The sequence below is a fragment of the Ctenocephalides felis genome, unplaced genomic scaffold, assembly GCF_003426905.1.
Source record: "Ctenocephalides felis isolate EL2017-DRISC unplaced genomic scaffold, ASM342690v1 CF-g0.4_SCAFFOLD_01886, whole genome shotgun sequence".
NCBI lineage: Eukaryota > Metazoa > Arthropoda > Insecta > Siphonaptera > Pulicidae > Ctenocephalides > Ctenocephalides felis.
Window position 1 is genome coordinate 76,663,784 of NW_020538040.1, and position 19,747 is coordinate 76,683,530.

Below are 19,747 nucleotides of genomic sequence, written 5' to 3' on the forward strand. Positions count from 1 at the left end.
CAAATCAGTCTTGCGCTAGATACCGTAGCAATAGGTAGCTAACAGTTGTCAGTGCATAATATACCAAATATACCCTTACCAGAGCGAACTGTTTTATAGTGATCTGTTGTTGATTGTTACAAGTGTTAAAGACTATAGTGATTATTTTTCTTAAGTTTTGTTATCAAGATTAAGTGAACGAAAGGATAACACAATGTCTGCTTGTACGGATATGAAGATGGAACAGGATAGGAGAGATTCCGGTTAGTGTTAACACATATTATTGGATTATTTGAATTATGTTATTTTTTATATATTTTTTTTGTTTTAAATTTATTTTATGGTGTAAGTGAATATAAATAGTGTAACTAGATTTTTTACACCATGCTTTAACAAGTTGATATATAATAAATTTGCCAACTTGAGTTTAATATTGAATATACTACGTCCAAATATTTATATTATACTGTTCAATTTTGTTCATTGAACTTCGCCTGGTTATTAGAAGTAGTTATAGTAAATTTAAAAATTATTTATTATTCATTATAAATATGAAAAAGCGCAAAAGTATCTAATTTTTTTTCTCTGCGCTTTACAGATTTTCCTCCGAACATAGCGGCTTTGATCAAACGCGAACCCGCCCCTGTATCCCCTCTGTTGACGCCCCCTCATACGCCGACGCAAGACACGACGCCCCCGGCCACCGTCACATCGCGTCATGCTGCTTATTTCAACGAACATTATCAACAACCGCAACAATACTATTATCATCAGTATTATCAGCAGCAGGATCCGGCGGCAACAATTAGTCAACAGCAGCATCAAGTTTGGATGCAACATAGCCATCAACAGTATCCGGCCAATCATCGTACCAGTACTGTAGGTATTGTTCAACCTGCTCCAGCACAGACTTCTTACCCCGCTTTGCTCATGGACCAATGGATTCGCAGCGCTGCTCTGTATCATCATCAACAAAGTTTACAAAGTCAACAGTATCCCACGCTTAATGGGCCGAAGAGATTTTACCAAAATTTACCAGTTGCCGCAGTTGGTGCTTGTTTACCACCTAATGGGGGTAATACTAGATTGACTGCTAGCGGTACTAGACCAAAGAAACAATTTATTTGCAAATTCTGCAATAGGCAATTTACAAAGTCTTACAATCTCTTGATTCACGAACGTACGCATACGGATGAGAGACCCTACTCTTGTGATATTTGTGGAAAAGCATTTCGCAGACAAGATCATCTCAGAGACCATAGGTAATTATACTTTTACAATTATAATTAAACTTCTATACTTTGTATACCTCAATTGTAATTTTTCAAGTCATATTAGTTTTCTATCCTTTTTTCTTTTCTACAAATATAATTTAGAAGGAAAACAAATAAAATTTTTACTAAGGGCTATAAAGTATATTTTGAAATATCCACAACAAATTGCAAAATTCTACATTTACTCGCTTTACAACCTAATTGCTGTCTGTTGTTGCAATGAATATAAAACTAATGTCACCTTTTTATTTCTAGGTATATTCACTCCAAAGAAAAACCTTTCAAGTGTACCGAATGCGGCAAAGGTTTCTGCCAGTCTCGAACTCTAGCTGTACACAAAATTTTGCACATGGAAGAATCTCCTCATAAATGCCCCGTCTGTAGCAGAAGTTTTAACCAGAGGTCGAATCTTAAAACACATTTATTGACCCATACCGAACCTGAAGCTAGCCACCCCGCAGGATCATCGACATCAAGCACCTCTTCGCTACCAAACTCCACAAATCCTGCCCTGGATTTATCTCCCCAAAAGGAAAATGATGTCAGTTATCACAGCCAATACCAGCACGAACAACCACAAGCAGAAGTTTCCCATCAAAACGTTCAAGCAGTTTGCCAAAATAGGTCATTAAGCCCGCCCCGTGTCCAAACCGGCCTGCCAAAGAAAACGTTAGGATTTTCCATAGAAGACATTATGAAGCGATAGATAATAAAACGCTCAATATTTTAATATCAAAGTATTAACGAAGCCAAAACAATATAGCAAGTCTTTAGGGTACTATTTAATGTTTCCGACTATAGATATAATTGCCAAGGCGTACGTTAAAGACTATTTTTTCTAAACGCCAGGACGGGTTCCTTAAATACGTAATTAAATATCTTATGTTTACCAAAGATTTATACTTTTAATTGAGACTGATATTATTGAAATAACTATATATTATGAATTAGGTTAAAATATATTATTTATATTAGCTAAATATTTATTTTTTGTATAATAGTTTTATTTTCTTTTTTGTATATATAGAGTAAATGGTTATGTTTGTATTAGTTATAACATATGCCACTATTAAAATTGTTGTATAGTTCAAAATATAAATATTCATGTATGTAATAAACTCTTAAATAATTAATTTTGTGCATAATCAATTTCTAGTGATCTTCATTATTTCAGTGGTATAATTATTTCTGCAATCAATAACGTGAATCTTTCACTGGATAAAAATTTTCTAGACGCTTTACAATTAATTTCTTCAAATACCATTATAAACGAATAGCTTACTTTCAAAATATAATCAAAGGGCCGTATTTGATGCATATTGTATTAAAGTATAATGTACAAAAATTAGTTAACAAATTACAATTAAAACATTTAGTCAATTTTGCAAATCATTATAATTATCATATCATAAATAATCATTTTGTTTCCTTTCTATAAAATCACAGAAATAATTAATACAAAATATAATTGCATAAATTTAATAAGTATAAATTATATACATACAAGCACACACACACACTATATATATGTGTGTATGTATACATATACATGTATGTATAATTACATATCGCCTTTGGGCGATGTATACATGTTCGATAAAGCGCCATGCAAATAAATAGAAATTGGGATCCATTAGATAAATTGCACGATAAATCGTGAAAACTTTCTAATATATTTTAGATGAACGACCGTAATATTAGGAACAATTGGATTTCGTCTTACAAAACTTATTCATAATAAATTTTAAAAAAATATTGTAGAACATATTGCTTGCTCACTATCTAATAATCAATATTAGATAGTTTAATTTTTTTTCAATTAATATAAATATATAGTTTAATCTAATATATGATAGAAAGGAGTTCCGTATAAGAGCAGTTCCGTGAATTGAAATAAAATCCAAATATTTGCCATTACCATTTTTTACTGCTGTTCCCAAAAGGCTTATTTTCAATCCAAAACATATTTTTATCTATATTTTTAAGTAAAAAAAATACTTCAATTGAAAATATTGTATTTTTCATTCAATAATTAAAAAACAATTTTTCAGTTTCTTCATTGGGCGGTATTAGTTTGATATTCAATCCTGTATATCTGTGGTTAACCAAAATAATATGGAATTATAAAATGATTTTATTACTTATAATTTTTTTGTTGCATATGAAATGTTATCAAATTAAATCCGTATGCAATTACATGATTTGGAGATATTATCTAAAATAAATATAGTTTTTTCATAAATATAATAATGAATATTAAAAAACATTTATGAAGTAGATTTTAATTTTAAACCTTGGAACCAATAAGTTGTTGACATATGCGAATATCTTGGGCACATTACAATTTATTTCTAATTTCAATTTTATTAATTTTTATTTTTTTCATGATCGTCATTATTATCACCAACATCAATTTTATTATTTTTATAAATCATATAAGGCACATTTGTTTTGTAGTACATCAGTATGCTACTTTACGTATTTCATTCTTGCATGTTAATACAATATATTTTATAAAGATAATCTTATATAAATTTTAACTTCCCATAGTTTTATAGTAATTGTCCAAAAATGATTTTTTTGCATATCTTCACGTTTCAGCTGTTTCTGAACATTTTGGCATATCTTAGAAAAAATGGATGTGTGTGTTTTGTATGGATATTTTTTGTACACGATTTCGGACGCAAAGAACAACCGATTTGAAATATTCAAAAAACATTCTATTTCTACTGATAGGGAGACGTGATGAATAGGTTTTAGCAAAAGCAGGTCTAGCTGTTTTGAAGACACGGTACAGAAAGTGCAAACAATTGCAATAAAGTTTTTGTGAGAACGGAGAGTTCGATTTGAATAATTTAGATAACATTATACTTGTATTGACGGAATGAGAATTGATAGAATTTTTAGGAAGGCGGGTCCAGAGGTTTTGGAGATTCAACAAAAAAAAGTTAATAAAAAACGCCATTTGGCGGTCAAACATCATTAGACATATGAACATAAAATTATCAGATATTTTATAGAAATTTTAATAATAAGTCTACACTTTTATGGGTTCCGTACCGAGATTTAAAATGTTTAATCGTTAGACTGCAACGCGGCGCTTACGCGCTTTGGCATTTCTTTACTTATTGTCATGAAAACAGCTACATGCGCGATAGCTTTTAAAAAATACAAAATATTTACAAATTTTCGATTCCTAAACATTTTTTTATTTTTTCCAAAATTTTCAAAGAATTTTAAAACTTTTAAAAATATTAAAAATTGCTACGGGAAGCACCAGCAATTTTTCTCAAGGCACGATACCATGCACCACTAGTTTAGTAAAATTTTATTCTATATACTATAATTATTTCTACTATATAATCGTCATTATTTATTTGTATGCCCCGAGTACGGCCCCGGGCTGAATGACGGCGTCATCTCTGACGCAACGCGTTAACTGCTAGCAGAGTTTCGTTCATGCGATTTAGCAGTCGATGTCGCTCAAATGCAACTGCCGCCGAAATTAACTTCCAGCTCGAATGGTAAACATTAAAATTGCATAATTCAATAAAATCCATTCAATTCCATCGTATTCATTTTGGCAGGTTTTATTGACGAAACTAGTGCAATCTGAAATTATTTTTCTTAAATCCGGTAGAAATTAATTAAAATGGTAAGCTAAGCATTTTATTTTTTGCTTGTGTTTAAATTATAATTTAGAATAAATATTTATATTTTTTACCAAATTCTTTGAAACAAATTTTTATAAATTGCGTTTGTATGTATTTTCCACATGTCTAGCATACCTAACAATGGTTTCAGCTAGGAAGCTATTTCTATTATCAAATCAAGTTCTACTATTTTATTACCTTAACAATTGATTTATTTTCTTAAGGAAGTTAAGATTTAAGTTTACAATTTAATAATTATAATTAAAGTAAATCCAGTACAAAGGCGTACTACAATTTATTACGCCATCGTTAACTCAAAAAGTGTTCGAAAATATTGCCATTCGTTTGTTTTAAATAAACGTGGAATATTAACAACAGTAAATAATTCATATCTTACACGAGATCAAATGGTAAAAGATACAATGAAATGTTTTCTTACAATACGAAGATTTTTTTATGTTTTCTGTATAACATTTAACTGCATTTAACAATCATCACTATTAATTATTAGTTTTTTCATTATAATTTTTCAGATATGTTAATTATTCCATAATAATTGTTTAATGTTATTACAGACTACCAAACAAAACGTTATGCAGTTTTAAGACATTTTTCTTCATTTTTTTATTATTGGTTGGATTTGCAATATTATAGCATTTTATTTTATTTTTTTCCAAATATTCAAGATAAATGAATTGGTTATCACAATTTTCTGTTTTTTATATAATCGAACATTAGCAATATTAAACTATTATGATTGTAAATAGACTTTGAACACCGACGAATCTATATTATGTGTTGATGTGCATTAGTGATGTAACGAATATTCGCATTCGCATTCGCATTCGCAAATATTCGCATATTTTTCGATATTCGCATTCGCATTCCTATTCGCAAAAAACGATGCGAATATATAGCGAATGTATTTAACAAACAAAAAGGAAATTATTATATAGTTGCATATGAAATGATAACACAACTAAGATTTATATATTTTTATTTAATCATACTTATTTATGTTTCCATTCCACTATATATTTTCTAAGAATTAAATATGATAATGAAATATAAACTTAAAAAACCAAATAATGAATACTTGACTATTTGTAAATAAGCTTTTTACAAAAAAAATATTTATTTCTATTTAAAACAAAAGTAAAGTTCTAATATTCATAATGTTAACATTTGGTTTCAATTGCACATTTTTAACTTCCCGTAGGGCAAGTTATAGTAATCGCAAAAAAATCGAAAATGAAAATTTTTGCATTTCTCGACGTTTCAAAGGTTTCTGAATATTTTGGCATACCTTAGAAAAAATGGATGTATGTGTGTGTGTGTGTGTGTGTGTGCGTGTGTGTATGTATGTGCGGATACAAATTTTCGTCGACGATTTCGGGAACACCGATCAACCGATTTGAATAATTCAAAAAACATTCGATTCGTATTGATAAGGAGACGTGCTGATTAGTTTTTGGCAAAGTCAGGTCTAGCCGCTCCGAAGATACGGGGCAAAAAGTGCCGAAAACGGTAACTCAGTTTTTAAGAGAACGGAGCGTCCGATTTTAATAATTCAAAAAACATTTTACTTGTATTGACAAGGTGAAGAACCGATCAAATTTTCATAAAGGCAGGTCTAGCGGTTTCGGAGATCTAATGAAAAAAGTAAAAAAAATGCCATTTGGCGGTCAAAAATGATTATTAGACATATGCACATCAAATTATCAGATATTTTATAGAGATTGTAACAATAAGTATAATTTTGGTTTACATTCCTATGGGTTCCGTATCAATGTTTACGCGTTAGACGTTGACGCGGCGCTTACGCGGTTTGATATTTCGTCTTTATGCAGTTAAAGCAGTACGATTGGCTTGAAAAAAAGTTTAGATCCTTCAAAATATGTCAAAACTAGCTGTAAGTGGAATTCTGTCTTAAGGCAATTAAGGCATCGTGCCTTAAGGCAAATTGCTGGAACTTCCCGTACCAAAAATTATTATTTTTTTAAAAACGATTAACATTTTTGAAAAAAAAAAAAATTACTTTGAAAAAATAAGATTTTTGAGAAACTATAAATTGGACAAAAAATTACTTTTCATTGAAAAAAAAATTTTTTTAAAAAAAAATTTTTTTTAATTTTATTTTTTTGTTTTTTTTTTTTGAAATTTTTTTTTTTTTATTTTGACATATTGTGGAAGATCTGAACTTTCTTTTCAAAGCAATCGTACTGCTTTAACTGCATAGGGACAAAATATAAAGCGCGTAAGCGCCGCGTCGCTGTCTAACGCATAAGCATTGGTACGGAACCTATAGGAATGTTAACAAATTGTATACTTATTGTTAAAATCTCTATAAAATATCTGATAATTTGATGTGCATATGTCTAATGATCATTTTTGACCGCCAAATGGCTCATTTTTTTACTTTTTCCTCCATACCTCCGAAACCGCTAGACCTACCTTCATGAAAATTTTATCGATTCTTTATCTTGTCAATATAAGTGAAATGTTTTTTGAATTATTCAAATCGGACGCTCCGTTCTCTTAAAAACTGAGTTACCGTTTTCGACACTTTTTGCCCCGTATCTTCGGAACGGCTAGACCTGCCTTTGCCAAAAACTAATCAGCACGTCTCCTTATCAATACGAATCGAATCTTTTTTGAATTATTCAAATCGGTTGACCCATGTTCCCGAAATCGTCGACGAAAATTTGTATCCGCACATACATACACACACGTACATACATACATACATACATACATACATACACACACACACACACACACACACACACACATACATCCATTTTTTCTAAGGTATGCCAAAATGTTCAGAAACCTCTGAAACGTAAAGATATATAAAAATTTTCATTTTCGATTTTTTTGCGATTACTATAACTTGCCCTACGGGAAGTTAATAAAGAAAACATTTTTTTTTCAAAAAAAAAATAAAAAAAAAATAATAATAATAAAAATTTTTTTTTCAAAAAAAAGTAATTTTTTGTCTAATTGTTTGTCAAAAATCTTATTTTTTCGAAGTAAATTTTTTTCAAAATCGTTTTTAAAAAAATAATAATTTTTGGTACGGGAAGTTCCAGCAATTTGCCTTAAGGCACGATGCCTTAATTGTCTTAAGACAGAATTCCACTTACAGCTAGTTTCATTCACGACACGAAATGTCAAACATTTTGCGCGCGCTTTATTTGAAATTTAACATTCGCATTCGCATTCGCATTCGCATTCGCGAATATTGAAGATGAATACTCGCATTCGCATTCGCATTCGCGAATGTGAAAAATCCAACATTCGTTACATCACTAATGTGCATACATACGTTTGATTTCTATTATGCAATATTTGTATACACTTGTGATTTCTATTATGCATTATATTATCAACTATATTGCCGTTAATGAATAATTACAATTTGCACATATTTCTTAGTATCTATTAATTTTGTAGAAATATAAAAATTCAATGCATGTTAACACACGTTGTGCGGAGCGAGTATTAGTACCAGATTTTCGGATTGTTCACCAAATGTATTAGTTAAGTTGCAAGACTAATTTTATATACGATAACTATTTATATAAATTATAATTAATTTTTCAATAATATTTTCATTGCGTAAATAGGTATATATTACATAAATGTATGGTATTTTATAAATGACAATATGTTTTACGTCCGTTTTTTTCGGTAAAAAATAGAATTTGTTATTAAAAAAAAAAACATTTTCAAAACATCATAGGTTTTTAAAAGCTTTTAATAATTTATTATTTCTAAAATTTATTATATTTTTCATATTCTTCAACGTAAAACTCAAAATTGTACATAAAATGATTATAAGTGGTATAGCTACTTTATACATAATTTCAGAATGGTGTTACTCTTTCTAATTTATGTATCTGTTAAATGCAAAATCCGGCTAGTAATACAACTAATTTGTTAAATGACTATTGTATGTCGAGTTTTTAGTAATTGTTTTTCAATTGTACTTGCTTTACAGGCAATTTGAAAATTAATTTTGATGTCATAGTTCTAGTATTTTATTATCCAATTTCTTTTATTTGAAAGCATTACCCATTTGAAACCATTAAATGATTAACTAAATTATTAATTAAAAATCATTAAAGCTCCAGATATATAAGCATTTGAGAGAGAAGTCTTTTGTAATCGAAGGCTTTAACATTTTATCCTATTTTTGCTTTTTTTTAAATTTATCATGTTATAGTGATAGTGATGACTTGTTTCGTATTAAACAGGTTAGAGTTTTGCCAATTTCAAGTGATTCAGAAGGAGTGAAGATGAGTGCTCAAGTTGGTTGTCAATGGAAAGTGCTGGTACTCCAGTTATTAAGTCCATTGTTGGAAATAGTGGTGTTTCTGTAACTCCTAATAATACTTCTGGTGTAGTAGATACAGTATAATTATTTAAAGGAGATATGACTTGCTACAGCATATGGCAATAGAAACAAATCGTTTTCGTATGCAAAATTTAAATAGGCTTAGTGATGGTGTAAAATTCTATAAAGTGGAAAGATGTAACATGTAAAGTAATCAGAAATATTTGTGTTTATTATTATTATTGATGGGTTTGAAGAGTTTGCAAATACACTTGCGGTGAAAATTGATCGATTGCTAGATGACTATATCAACGCATTTTTTGCAAAGATAATGATCAGAGATCAGTAATAGAATTCGTAGCATTTTTCAAACAACGAACAAAATGCCTAAGAAAATGATCGTCTGAATGAAGTTCGTCTCCTAATAAATGATTTAGAAATTTAGAAATGTTTATAAAACTCAGAGAGAATTATCTCTCGATGAAAGTGTTATGCCTTGAAAGATTCGCCTTTCATTCAAAATATATAACGCGTCAAAAATAGTGAACTATGGCATAGTAATTAGATTGGCTTGCGAAGCAAGATCTGCCTATATATATGTGTAACTAAAAAATATACTGTGGAGGTGGCAATCATTTACAAAAGACAGTATTAGCAATATTAGCACTTTATTTAAAGACACTATGTATATATGAATGATTTTTTAACAGCGTAGATACAAGTTTATTATTACTAGAAAATAAAACTGGTATTTGCGGGACTATAAAAACTAATAGGGGCCTTCCTAAATATCTCAAACTTTTAAAACTTAAAACAGAAGAGACAGAATTTAGACCACGTCAAGAAGTTTTATTGCAATGCTGGCAATCGAAGGAACACTCTCCAAATGATTTCCACAATTCATTCGGCTGCTATGGTTGAGAACCACAATTATAACTGGAAATTGCATGAAAAATTTGGAAACCCTCATTTGTTATTGATTGTAACAAGTTTATGTCAGGTGTTGATCGTGCTGATCTTTATCTTTTATATTTTTCTATAGTTTGGCGTACAAAAAAATGGACTAAAAGAATGGTGATGTATTAAATAAACTGTGAGTTGTTTAACGCATATATAGTTTATAAAAAATTAAGCACAATTCAAATAAAACATATTAATGATTTCTACATGAATAGACATGAATAGAATGGACAACGTCACATATCGCCTAGATAAACCCCACAAAGGTATTAATTATAGATTATGTTTCAAATTGGTGAAAAAATGCACCAAATTATAAACTGGTTAAAATTTTCACACATGGGTCAAAGAAGAAGTTTTAACGCCAATGCACTGTATATCCAAAAAAACAACAAAAACATTTTTTGTTATGTGTTCCAAATATGTTGTGTGCCTCTTCATAAATGGGAGTGTTTTTCTTTAGATATAATACTAGTGTGTATTATTATACAAATTAATAAATTTCAATAATGCATTATTGTAATAGGTATTGCATTTATATTATTGTATTTCTTTATTATTAAATTTATTTATTAAATACACATACAAAAAAACCTTTACACGTGTTAATCAATTTCAGTACTAAATATTTTTTTGCTTTCTTTTATTTCAGTAAATAACTATTTATTTATTAAATTAACTTAATAAAAACTATTAGACGTAATAGCATGTATAAAAATACCACACATAGGAGAATGGTAAACCTATGTTTTGCCTATGGGTTAAGTAGATCTGATTGCTGTTCAAACAATATATCAAAAATGTTACTTTTTTGTTTCATATTTTGTTATTCTTTGTGATGAATTTATTTTGATTTCGTTTTCTTTATATTAAACTTATGCTTACATAAAAACAAAATTTAGTTAAATAGTTTAGTTTAGCTTAGTTATAATATTACTCTTTCAAATTAATCTACATGTTCAGGAATGAATCATAATATATATTGGAAATGAAAATCAAGAATTGATTAATTTTACTTATTTCATTTTTTTTAAAAGAATTCTTGATCTTGAATCAAAATCTTTTTTTTTTTTTTTTAACTATGTTCAATTACTTTTTGTATGAGCGAATCAAAGCTGTTCTTCTCCAGTTGAAAGGCGGACTAAGTAGTTTTTTTTAAAGCAATTTTTTTTTAGTTTTTTTTTTTTGATAATTTCTAGAATTTCGTACAGAGCATATAAATAGAACGGTTTCACTTCTAAACTAAAAACAAAAGCCGTAAAAATTTAAAGTACGATCCATAAGTCGATGGTTCTGAAACAAAAAGCAATTCCTAAACTTTTTGTTAGACCTATATGAGAAAGAACAGATTTTTTCTCTCAAGAATTATTCATGAGTGCAAAAATAGCAATTTAATGATTTGTGTGAAACTCTTACAATTTCAAAATAAGTACCATTTTGAGTTCGTTCAATTGAGTAGAAAAATATATGACTAAAATGCTTGAGAATTGGTAAATCGAACGATTTGCATCATAAATATAATATACAAAGTATTATTTTAAATATAATAAATTAAGTCTTTTAATCGTAAATGAACTAAAAGTAAGTATTAAAAATATAAAATAAATATTTTTAACAGTTTTGCACTTTGCCAAAATACATCACTGGACTAGAGTGTTATTGCAGTAATGTTGCATTGTAATATTCTATATTACATAATATATAATGGTTTCAGTTTAAGAAACGGATGAACGAGCTCGACTTGTGCTCTCTGCGGTTTTTGTGTTAGGAGGCCGTAAAGATTTTTTCAAATGTTTGATCTGTGAATCTATTTTTTTGTATACCTACCTATTAGATTTACTGCTATTTGTTCAACATTTCTTACTTCAAATATAATAAATTCTTGCTACACTTTTGAGAACCGAAAAAATTCCCAACCCTTCATATACATTTTATAAAATATGACCACAAAAGGTTTATCTTTTGTTCAGAATATAGAATTATATTGAAAAAGTAAATTGAATAGGCCTTGTTATTCGCCATTTAACTTTTTTCACTTCTTTATATTGTTTTTATTACGACTATAAACCCTTTTTTTAATAAAGGTAAAACATGTATTCCTCAAATGCGTTATGATTTTTTTAGTTCTCGTTATTCCACTAAAATCGGGGGCATATTTACGTAAGAGAACTGAAAAGAACTGAACTTGCGGTGCCTGGTGTGGAGATGACTTTATTTTATTTTAACATTTTATGGCAACTGCCAGAAATAGGAGTAGTAAACCTTCTAAAGAAGTGGGCCATCCTGAGCTGAGTTCTGTGTATGATCTCTTCTCAGGGGCAGTTAACTATTATTAGTATAAAAAACTTTGAATTGTAAACTGGGTATATAGAATTTTTTAAGTACGAAATAGTAATTTATATTTGAAAATTATCTTATCATCATCTGATCTAAAGATGTAATTTTTATTTGTTTTTAAACAACAATTAGAACTGGAGAGTCCTATGAGCTGTTGTGATAGTTCTTTTTACCTGCGTGACTTTTCAAAATGCAACACATTGGTTGTCATCTACATATTCGATATATTTCTTATTAGAATATTTATTTCTTTTCAGAACTATGTGTTTTACGAGATGTTCGATACGATGTCCCTAGTATTATTGGAATGCAACCAGTGGTTGACAATGCACTTTCAGGTGAGATTATTATTAAATTCTTTTCTAATATATATATATATATATATATATATTTATTTATTTATTTATATACACCTATCCCCCGTTTTACACGGTATTCGTTTCAGGCGTTTTCAATCTTACTCGGTTTTTGAAAATATTTATTTTTTAACAAAATTTATTAATTTTGCATTTACACGAAATTATGAACAAGAAATTATAATTTGTCTATAGCTACAATAACATTTTATTTATTTTTCTGTAACAATATTTTATTTTCAAAATACAACACAACAATATGTATGTTACACTTGCGAATTCTTATAATTAGTAGTTTGTCTATGGTTAAAATATGTAGATAAGGTGGGAACTTTTATATCGTTTATGATCCAAATTAAATTTTATGTGTGTATAAGCTAAGTTTGTTTGAACTAACAAAACAAAGAGCATCTACTTTTACAAAATCTATAATTTATAAAAAATTAATAAATAAGTGTTAATAAAAAAATTTTTTTTTGTTCAATGTGTTTGTTCGTCATTATATTAAAAACTGACAAAAAGGGCTTTATAAAGTAATTTTTTTTTCAGCACGGTTTTCCCCTATAATAGTGAATTTTTCGAGTTACACGGTTTTGTGGACCCTATCTTCCGTGTAAAGCGGGGGATAGGTGCTGATTAAGATTAAGTTAAAATCTTATTTTATCAAGGTTTGAAGTAAAAATTCGAAATTACTACTGCTTGAAATCAGGCAGACGAATCCGAGGCCTACGACAGCGCTACGAATTCTGCTAAATCTTCTTGCTAATGTATTATTTGCTCCTACTGTGTAAGCACATAACATTCGAACCATTTTATTGACAAATGAAATCAGTTTAAAAATGTGTCTAAAATGTTTAATTATAGTAAAACGTTAAACGTACCTATTAATCGAATATTTTATGGCCAATAAATCGGTGACTAATATATGTCGTGAGAAATATTTTCTTCTCATCAACATTTGTAAACAAGAATATTAAACACTTCGAAACGAGATGCTATCGTAAATATAAATAAATCGCAATTACAAAAACATATCTCGATGAGAAAGTAGCTTACGACTTGAGATTATTAATCCCGTTCGAAGCCCATTCTTTCACAATAACAATATGCGAGTGTCATTATGATAATTTTAAATCGTGAGTAATGGTGATCTGTTACAATTTAAAGGCCAAAGGAATAAAGCACCATTACAGATATTTATATACGATACCTACATAATATTCTGTCGGGGAATTTAAGTTTTCATAATTAACTTTATTGCTGTTGTAAATATACGTAGTTCAATTAAATTAAACTGTTACTCCAACTCTTGTCAAAATGCCATGTATTTTTTTTTCAATAACAATCGGAACATTAGTTATATTCAATGAGCTTTTGTGATTGAAATTAATAAAATATAATTATATATATAGTGGGTATGTAGGTACTATTTGATGCATTTGCACTAGAATCAAGTTAATTGGTCATAATTTTTTTTAGTCTTGTCGATTCTGGTTTATGGAGCAGCGGAGCAACGAGTGAATTAGAATGATTTTCTAATTTGTGATGAGATTAGTCGATCTTGTTTTTATTTGCTGTACGATCAGGCGTTTGACACATAAAATGCAACTCTAGTCATATATATTATACCACGTCACGTCAGATGCAGTTACGATAATATGGTTTTATGTCTTTTGTGCGTTTTCTATCTGAAATAGATTAGTTTTTCTATCTGAAACGCCTGGCTGCACAGCAACCACATGGTATTTAAAGTTTTTTTTATTTCACTACTACTCTCTCTCTTTCAGTTGAAACTGATTTTGTATTCTTTCCAGAGATACTTTATAATTCGATGATAATTTTAATTCTGGCAGATACTTCGTTTTATTTTATAAACGAGTTGTAAAAATTAAAAATTTTCCAATGGCCAATATACAAACATACAAAAATTCATCTTCTTATAAGATTATATATGGGTCATTCTTTTACAAACCGGACACTAATTAACCTTGACATTTTAGAATTGTCTGAAAATTTGTTTACAGATACTATTGATAAAATCATTTGACACGTATTTCAGGATTTTGCTGAAAAAAATTTTTTTACGTAAATATTTACGATTGAAATATGGATTTTTTGCTCAATTTCTATGAACATCATCTGCGGTAAATTAATTATCTCCGGATGTGCTGATCCGATCAGTATTATTTTTTTTCATTGTATGTAAGCTTTAATAGAGATTATATCAGAAAGGGTTAAAGCCAACTTAAATATTCCTCTACATTCAAATATTGTTGTTAAAAAAATTCTAACTTTACTTGTTTTTGAGATATTGGCAGTGGATCTTTTTACCCACGAACTTTTAAGCTCCGCTCTCCCCTAATGTTTTTTTTCGACTATATGTTCATTTTTCGCCAGAAGCGAAATTATAAAATATTTTTCAACCGAAAAACAATAAAATTGTCATTCGAAAGTGACAAATGAGTACAAGTCTTTGAGGTCCACGACGTGAAAAGCGCGGCTCGCAAAACCTCCAACAAATTGTAAAAAGAGTTTTGTTGCAGAGAAAAAAAGAAAAAATATGTTTTTTTTTGGATCGATTCAATTCGGGTAAAGGCCGAGTAAAACCTTTGTAAATATTTAAGGGTTGTTATTGTTAAGAAAATTGCAAAAACAAAAAAAAAATTTTTTTAATCATTACAAAGTTCACTTCAATATTTTTTTTTTTTTTTTTTTAATTTTTATTTTCAATAGCAATCAGAATACATGACTATTCTATGAGCTATTTGGCTTATGTCATTCACTCACACACATGCACACATACATGCAAACACACATATAAATTTATTTTATTTATTTTAACTTCAATATGAGTGTAATAAAAAAAAATAATACTGATCGGATCAGCACATCCGGAGATAATTAATTTACCGCAGATGATGTTCATAGAAATTGAGCAAAAAATCCATATTTCAATCGTAAATATTTACGTAAAAAAATTTTTTTCAGCAAAATCCTGAAATACGTGTCAAATGATTTTATCAATAGTATCTGTAAACAAATTTTCAGACAATTCTAAAATGTCAAGGTTAATTAGTGTCCGGTTTGTAAAAGAATGACCCATATGTTTTATGCATAAAAATTGATTACTAGCTAATTTGATATTCTCATTTGTAAATTATACTCGTACATGTATAAATAAAATGGTTTTGAATTCAGAGTTGTATTAACAATTGAGGCAACAGTGCGTACGTTTATTACTTAAATTTGATATGTATATATTTTTTTAAAGTATTTTGAAAATTTCGATCTAATTTTTTGAAATTTGTTGGAGAGGCGATTAATTTAATTTAATTTAATGGATTTATTTAATTTAATGGACGACACCTACATGATGTGCTGTGTGTACGGATGTCGTCTATGGACGACATGTTGTGTTTGCTTTTGCTTCAAGATTTATCACTGACAATGAGTTAAACTACTGAGAATTCTAGCCTTTTATTGTAATCTCTAGTTCATTAGAAGCGTTATTTTGAATTTTTTAACATTTATTTTTATTGATAATGATAGCAATATCAATATCACAAAATATTAGAGCTTATACGTGTAAATGACGATGATGTTTATATAAGCTTACACGAAAAGTGAATGAACAAAACTTAATCAAGCGGAATAAAAAATGAAGGATCTTATTTTATATTTCTAAGAATTATTTATTTCAAGTATATAAGCGAGCTTTAGAATTTTAGCTAAAATTATAATCAAAATCCAAATGTTTTTCGATATTTTCAAAAATTTAAAAAACAAATTGCTTTCCTCAATATTAAATGAATTCCGAAATATTATATTATCGTTTCGACAATACAAGCCAAAGGTTTTTTAAATCATCCAAATCGGATGATTGAATCATCCAAATCCAAATTTTCATTTTCGATTTTTGGTCGATTACTATAACTTACCGTACGGGAAGTTAATAATGCGCTTTTTTATATCAAGAATCGTCTATTTTCACAAGTGTATTTTTCTCGATTTCAGCAACTTAACAAATGCATTAAAGCTCTCTCTCTCTCTTCGTGGCTAGTTTGCCATATTATAGTTTTCTGTCCTAATTGGAATCTAAATTACTTGATTAAATAAAAAAAACTACTAAAGAAGATAATTTTCGATATAGGTGTATAATCGGTATTGAATGCAGCTAAATTACAATGCCATTCGATTGGCTCGATTGTTAAGCGATCGGGTATCAGACAGATTGATTATATACAAACTTAATTATTCCAGAAACTTGTATGTAACTTTGCTAGAGATATAATTAGTAAAGAACTAGCTAAATGTCTACAATTTCTGTATAATTTTTGAAATCGATTACGCTAATAGTTTACAATACTTTTAAATATTCTATATAATATAAGCAATCATTTTACCATCAAAATATCGCGCAAATATAATATATTAATATAGTGATAAATAAATATAAGTTGTAACCAAATTATTATATCATTGAAAGCTGGTTATACATCTTTTTTTCTCTATTTTCAAAAAATGTTGTTAAAAAATTCTTAACATTACTTCTTTTTGAGATATCGGTGGTGAACCCTTTTTACCCGCGGACCTTTAAGCTCCGCTCTGTCCTGCTTAAATCTTTCTTACGTAAAAAGGAGCCGTTCATTAATCACGTGATCGACTTCTTGAAGACTTTTGATTCCCCCCTCCCCCATGATGATACGTGGTGATATTCAAAATTAACTCCCCTCCCCCACCAAACTTCACGTGTAATTTTAGTTACGGAAAAAATGGTAAAAATTTTGAATTTTTTTGAAAATGTTTGGATTTTTTAAAAAAATTCAGGCAAAAAATAAATACACGTAATATCATACTATACCCCTCACTCCCTCACGTGATATTTTGTGGTTTTTTGTCAATAATATATCAATTTTAAATAAATATTTTTTGGCTTAAGCCACACGACAATCCATCACGTAATATGACGCACAGAAATAGTGTTTCTTCAAGTCTTCGTAGGTACGATCACTTAATAAGTAAGTGTATTATTCCACGAAATAAAAAAAAATAAAAAAAGTTTTTTTTAAGATAATCGGGATTCCTCAATATCGCACATTTACCCATTTAGCAGTTGACCGCCAATTTCGATTGACAGGTCACGATATGTTACCTGATTCTCTTTAATTATACGGTATGGTATTAAAAACTGTGTTTGTAAATGATTGGTTTACCTTCATCTGGAACTGCAAAAGAATCGACCAAAAAAAGATGTTAAAAGAAGAAACTTTTCGGAATATCCAATTATTGAAATAAATTTTTAACCAACCACACATCGAAATAGTAGAAATATTAAGTCAATGAGTACCATTGCGTGAGTGGAATCGATTATCTTTTTGTGGTGGATGTTCAATTTAAAAATTTGACGTATTATGTGTTTTATTAATTTTACTTTCACTGATTGGCATTTGCCAGAATTTTGATACAAAAAAATATGTTGGATTGGCGTGTGCTGGGTGTTATTAAATATACCTTTATTGAAATATTTTATTAATAATTAAATATAATGATATAGGTTGAATTCGTCCACACATCAAAATAGAAATGTTGTTTGTTTTTTCTTTGTAGTTCTGAATGCAATGGAACAGTTGGAATGTTATTAATTCATTCATATATTGATGGAGGGATATCATCAAACAAATCATAATGTGGGAGATAATATAACAGAGGATAATCTGTTATATTATCAATATGCTATCTTATAGAATTTCTCGGTTTTAATTCGATTTGAACAAAATGCGTCAATTTCTAGTATTTTTCCCGAAAGCCGGTGTTTAAACCTTTCACGGCAAATTTATGAATCTAAAGGCTATTAAATATTAATTGGAATGATTAATTGTGTATAATTGCTTTTAATCCATTTCTATATAGTTACTTTTTAAAAATATTGTTTTCATTATTAACTTTTCGAAGGGTAAGTTATAGTAATCGCAAAAGAATCGAAAATGAAAATGTTTAAATACCTTTAATTTCAAAGCCTTTTAAACATTAGGAAAAATGAATGTATGCGTCTATGTGTGTGTGTCTATAGTATGTATGGATGTATGTGCAGATATAAACTTTCGTCGACGATTTTGAGAGCACTGATTAACCGATTTGAAAGCTTCAAAAACATTCGATTCCTATTGATGAGGAGACTTGCTGATTAGTTTTTGAGAGAACGGAACGTCCGATTTGAATGATTCAAAAAATATTTCACTTATACTGACGGAATGAAAAATTGATTATATTTTTGGTAAAGCAAGCCTAGCGATTTCGGAAATCCATTAAAAATAGTTTAGAAAAAAATATTTACCAGATATTTTATAAAGATATTTCATAACAGTTACAAAATATGTTTACTTTTTTGTTGATTCTATAGATTTATAACGTTTAATTATTAGACTGCGACGCGGCGCTTACGCGCTATGAAACTGATGCGCAGTACAATAATCGCTTAGAAAAAAAATACAAAACTTTGAACAAAATTTAAATTTTGTGGTATAGAAGTTCCAGCAATTTGCTTTAAGGCACTTGAGTTTGTAGACTATTTACATATCCTAAACGAGAACAAAGGAAGTGCAAAACGTTTTTTATACGGCAAAAATTTTATGAAAACATTTTTAATATTATACTAAAATTTTTATATTAAATCCTGATAGAGAAACAAGTGAAATTTTAAGAATAAGCATTTAAAGCAGGACTTCAAAAATAGAAAATCTTCTGACCAATATTAGCTTTGCAAACAAGTTCCTTCTCAAACCTTCTCTAAATACACAGGTTAATATTGTTCATATAAAAATGTTGTTTATTGGTGTGCACATTACACCA

At 28.9% G+C, this 19,747-nt stretch overlaps 1 protein-coding gene across 1 annotated transcript in view; it reads left to right on the plus strand.

Moving 5' to 3' along the window:
- The first annotated feature begins 30 nt into the window (after nucleotides 1-30).
- Nucleotides 31-19,747, plus strand: part of LOC113376796 (protein odd-skipped-related 2-like) — a 21,610-nt gene continuing 1,893 nt past the window's right edge. Inside the window, exons 1-3 of the mRNA XM_026616856.1 lie at nucleotides 31-242; nucleotides 578-1,241; nucleotides 1,509-1,682. Coding sequence (XP_026472641.1) covers nucleotides 194-242; nucleotides 578-1,241; nucleotides 1,509-1,682 — 887 coding nt within the window. The 5' untranslated portion in view covers nucleotides 31-193. The remainder of the gene's footprint in view (nucleotides 243-577; nucleotides 1,242-1,508; nucleotides 1,683-19,747) is intronic.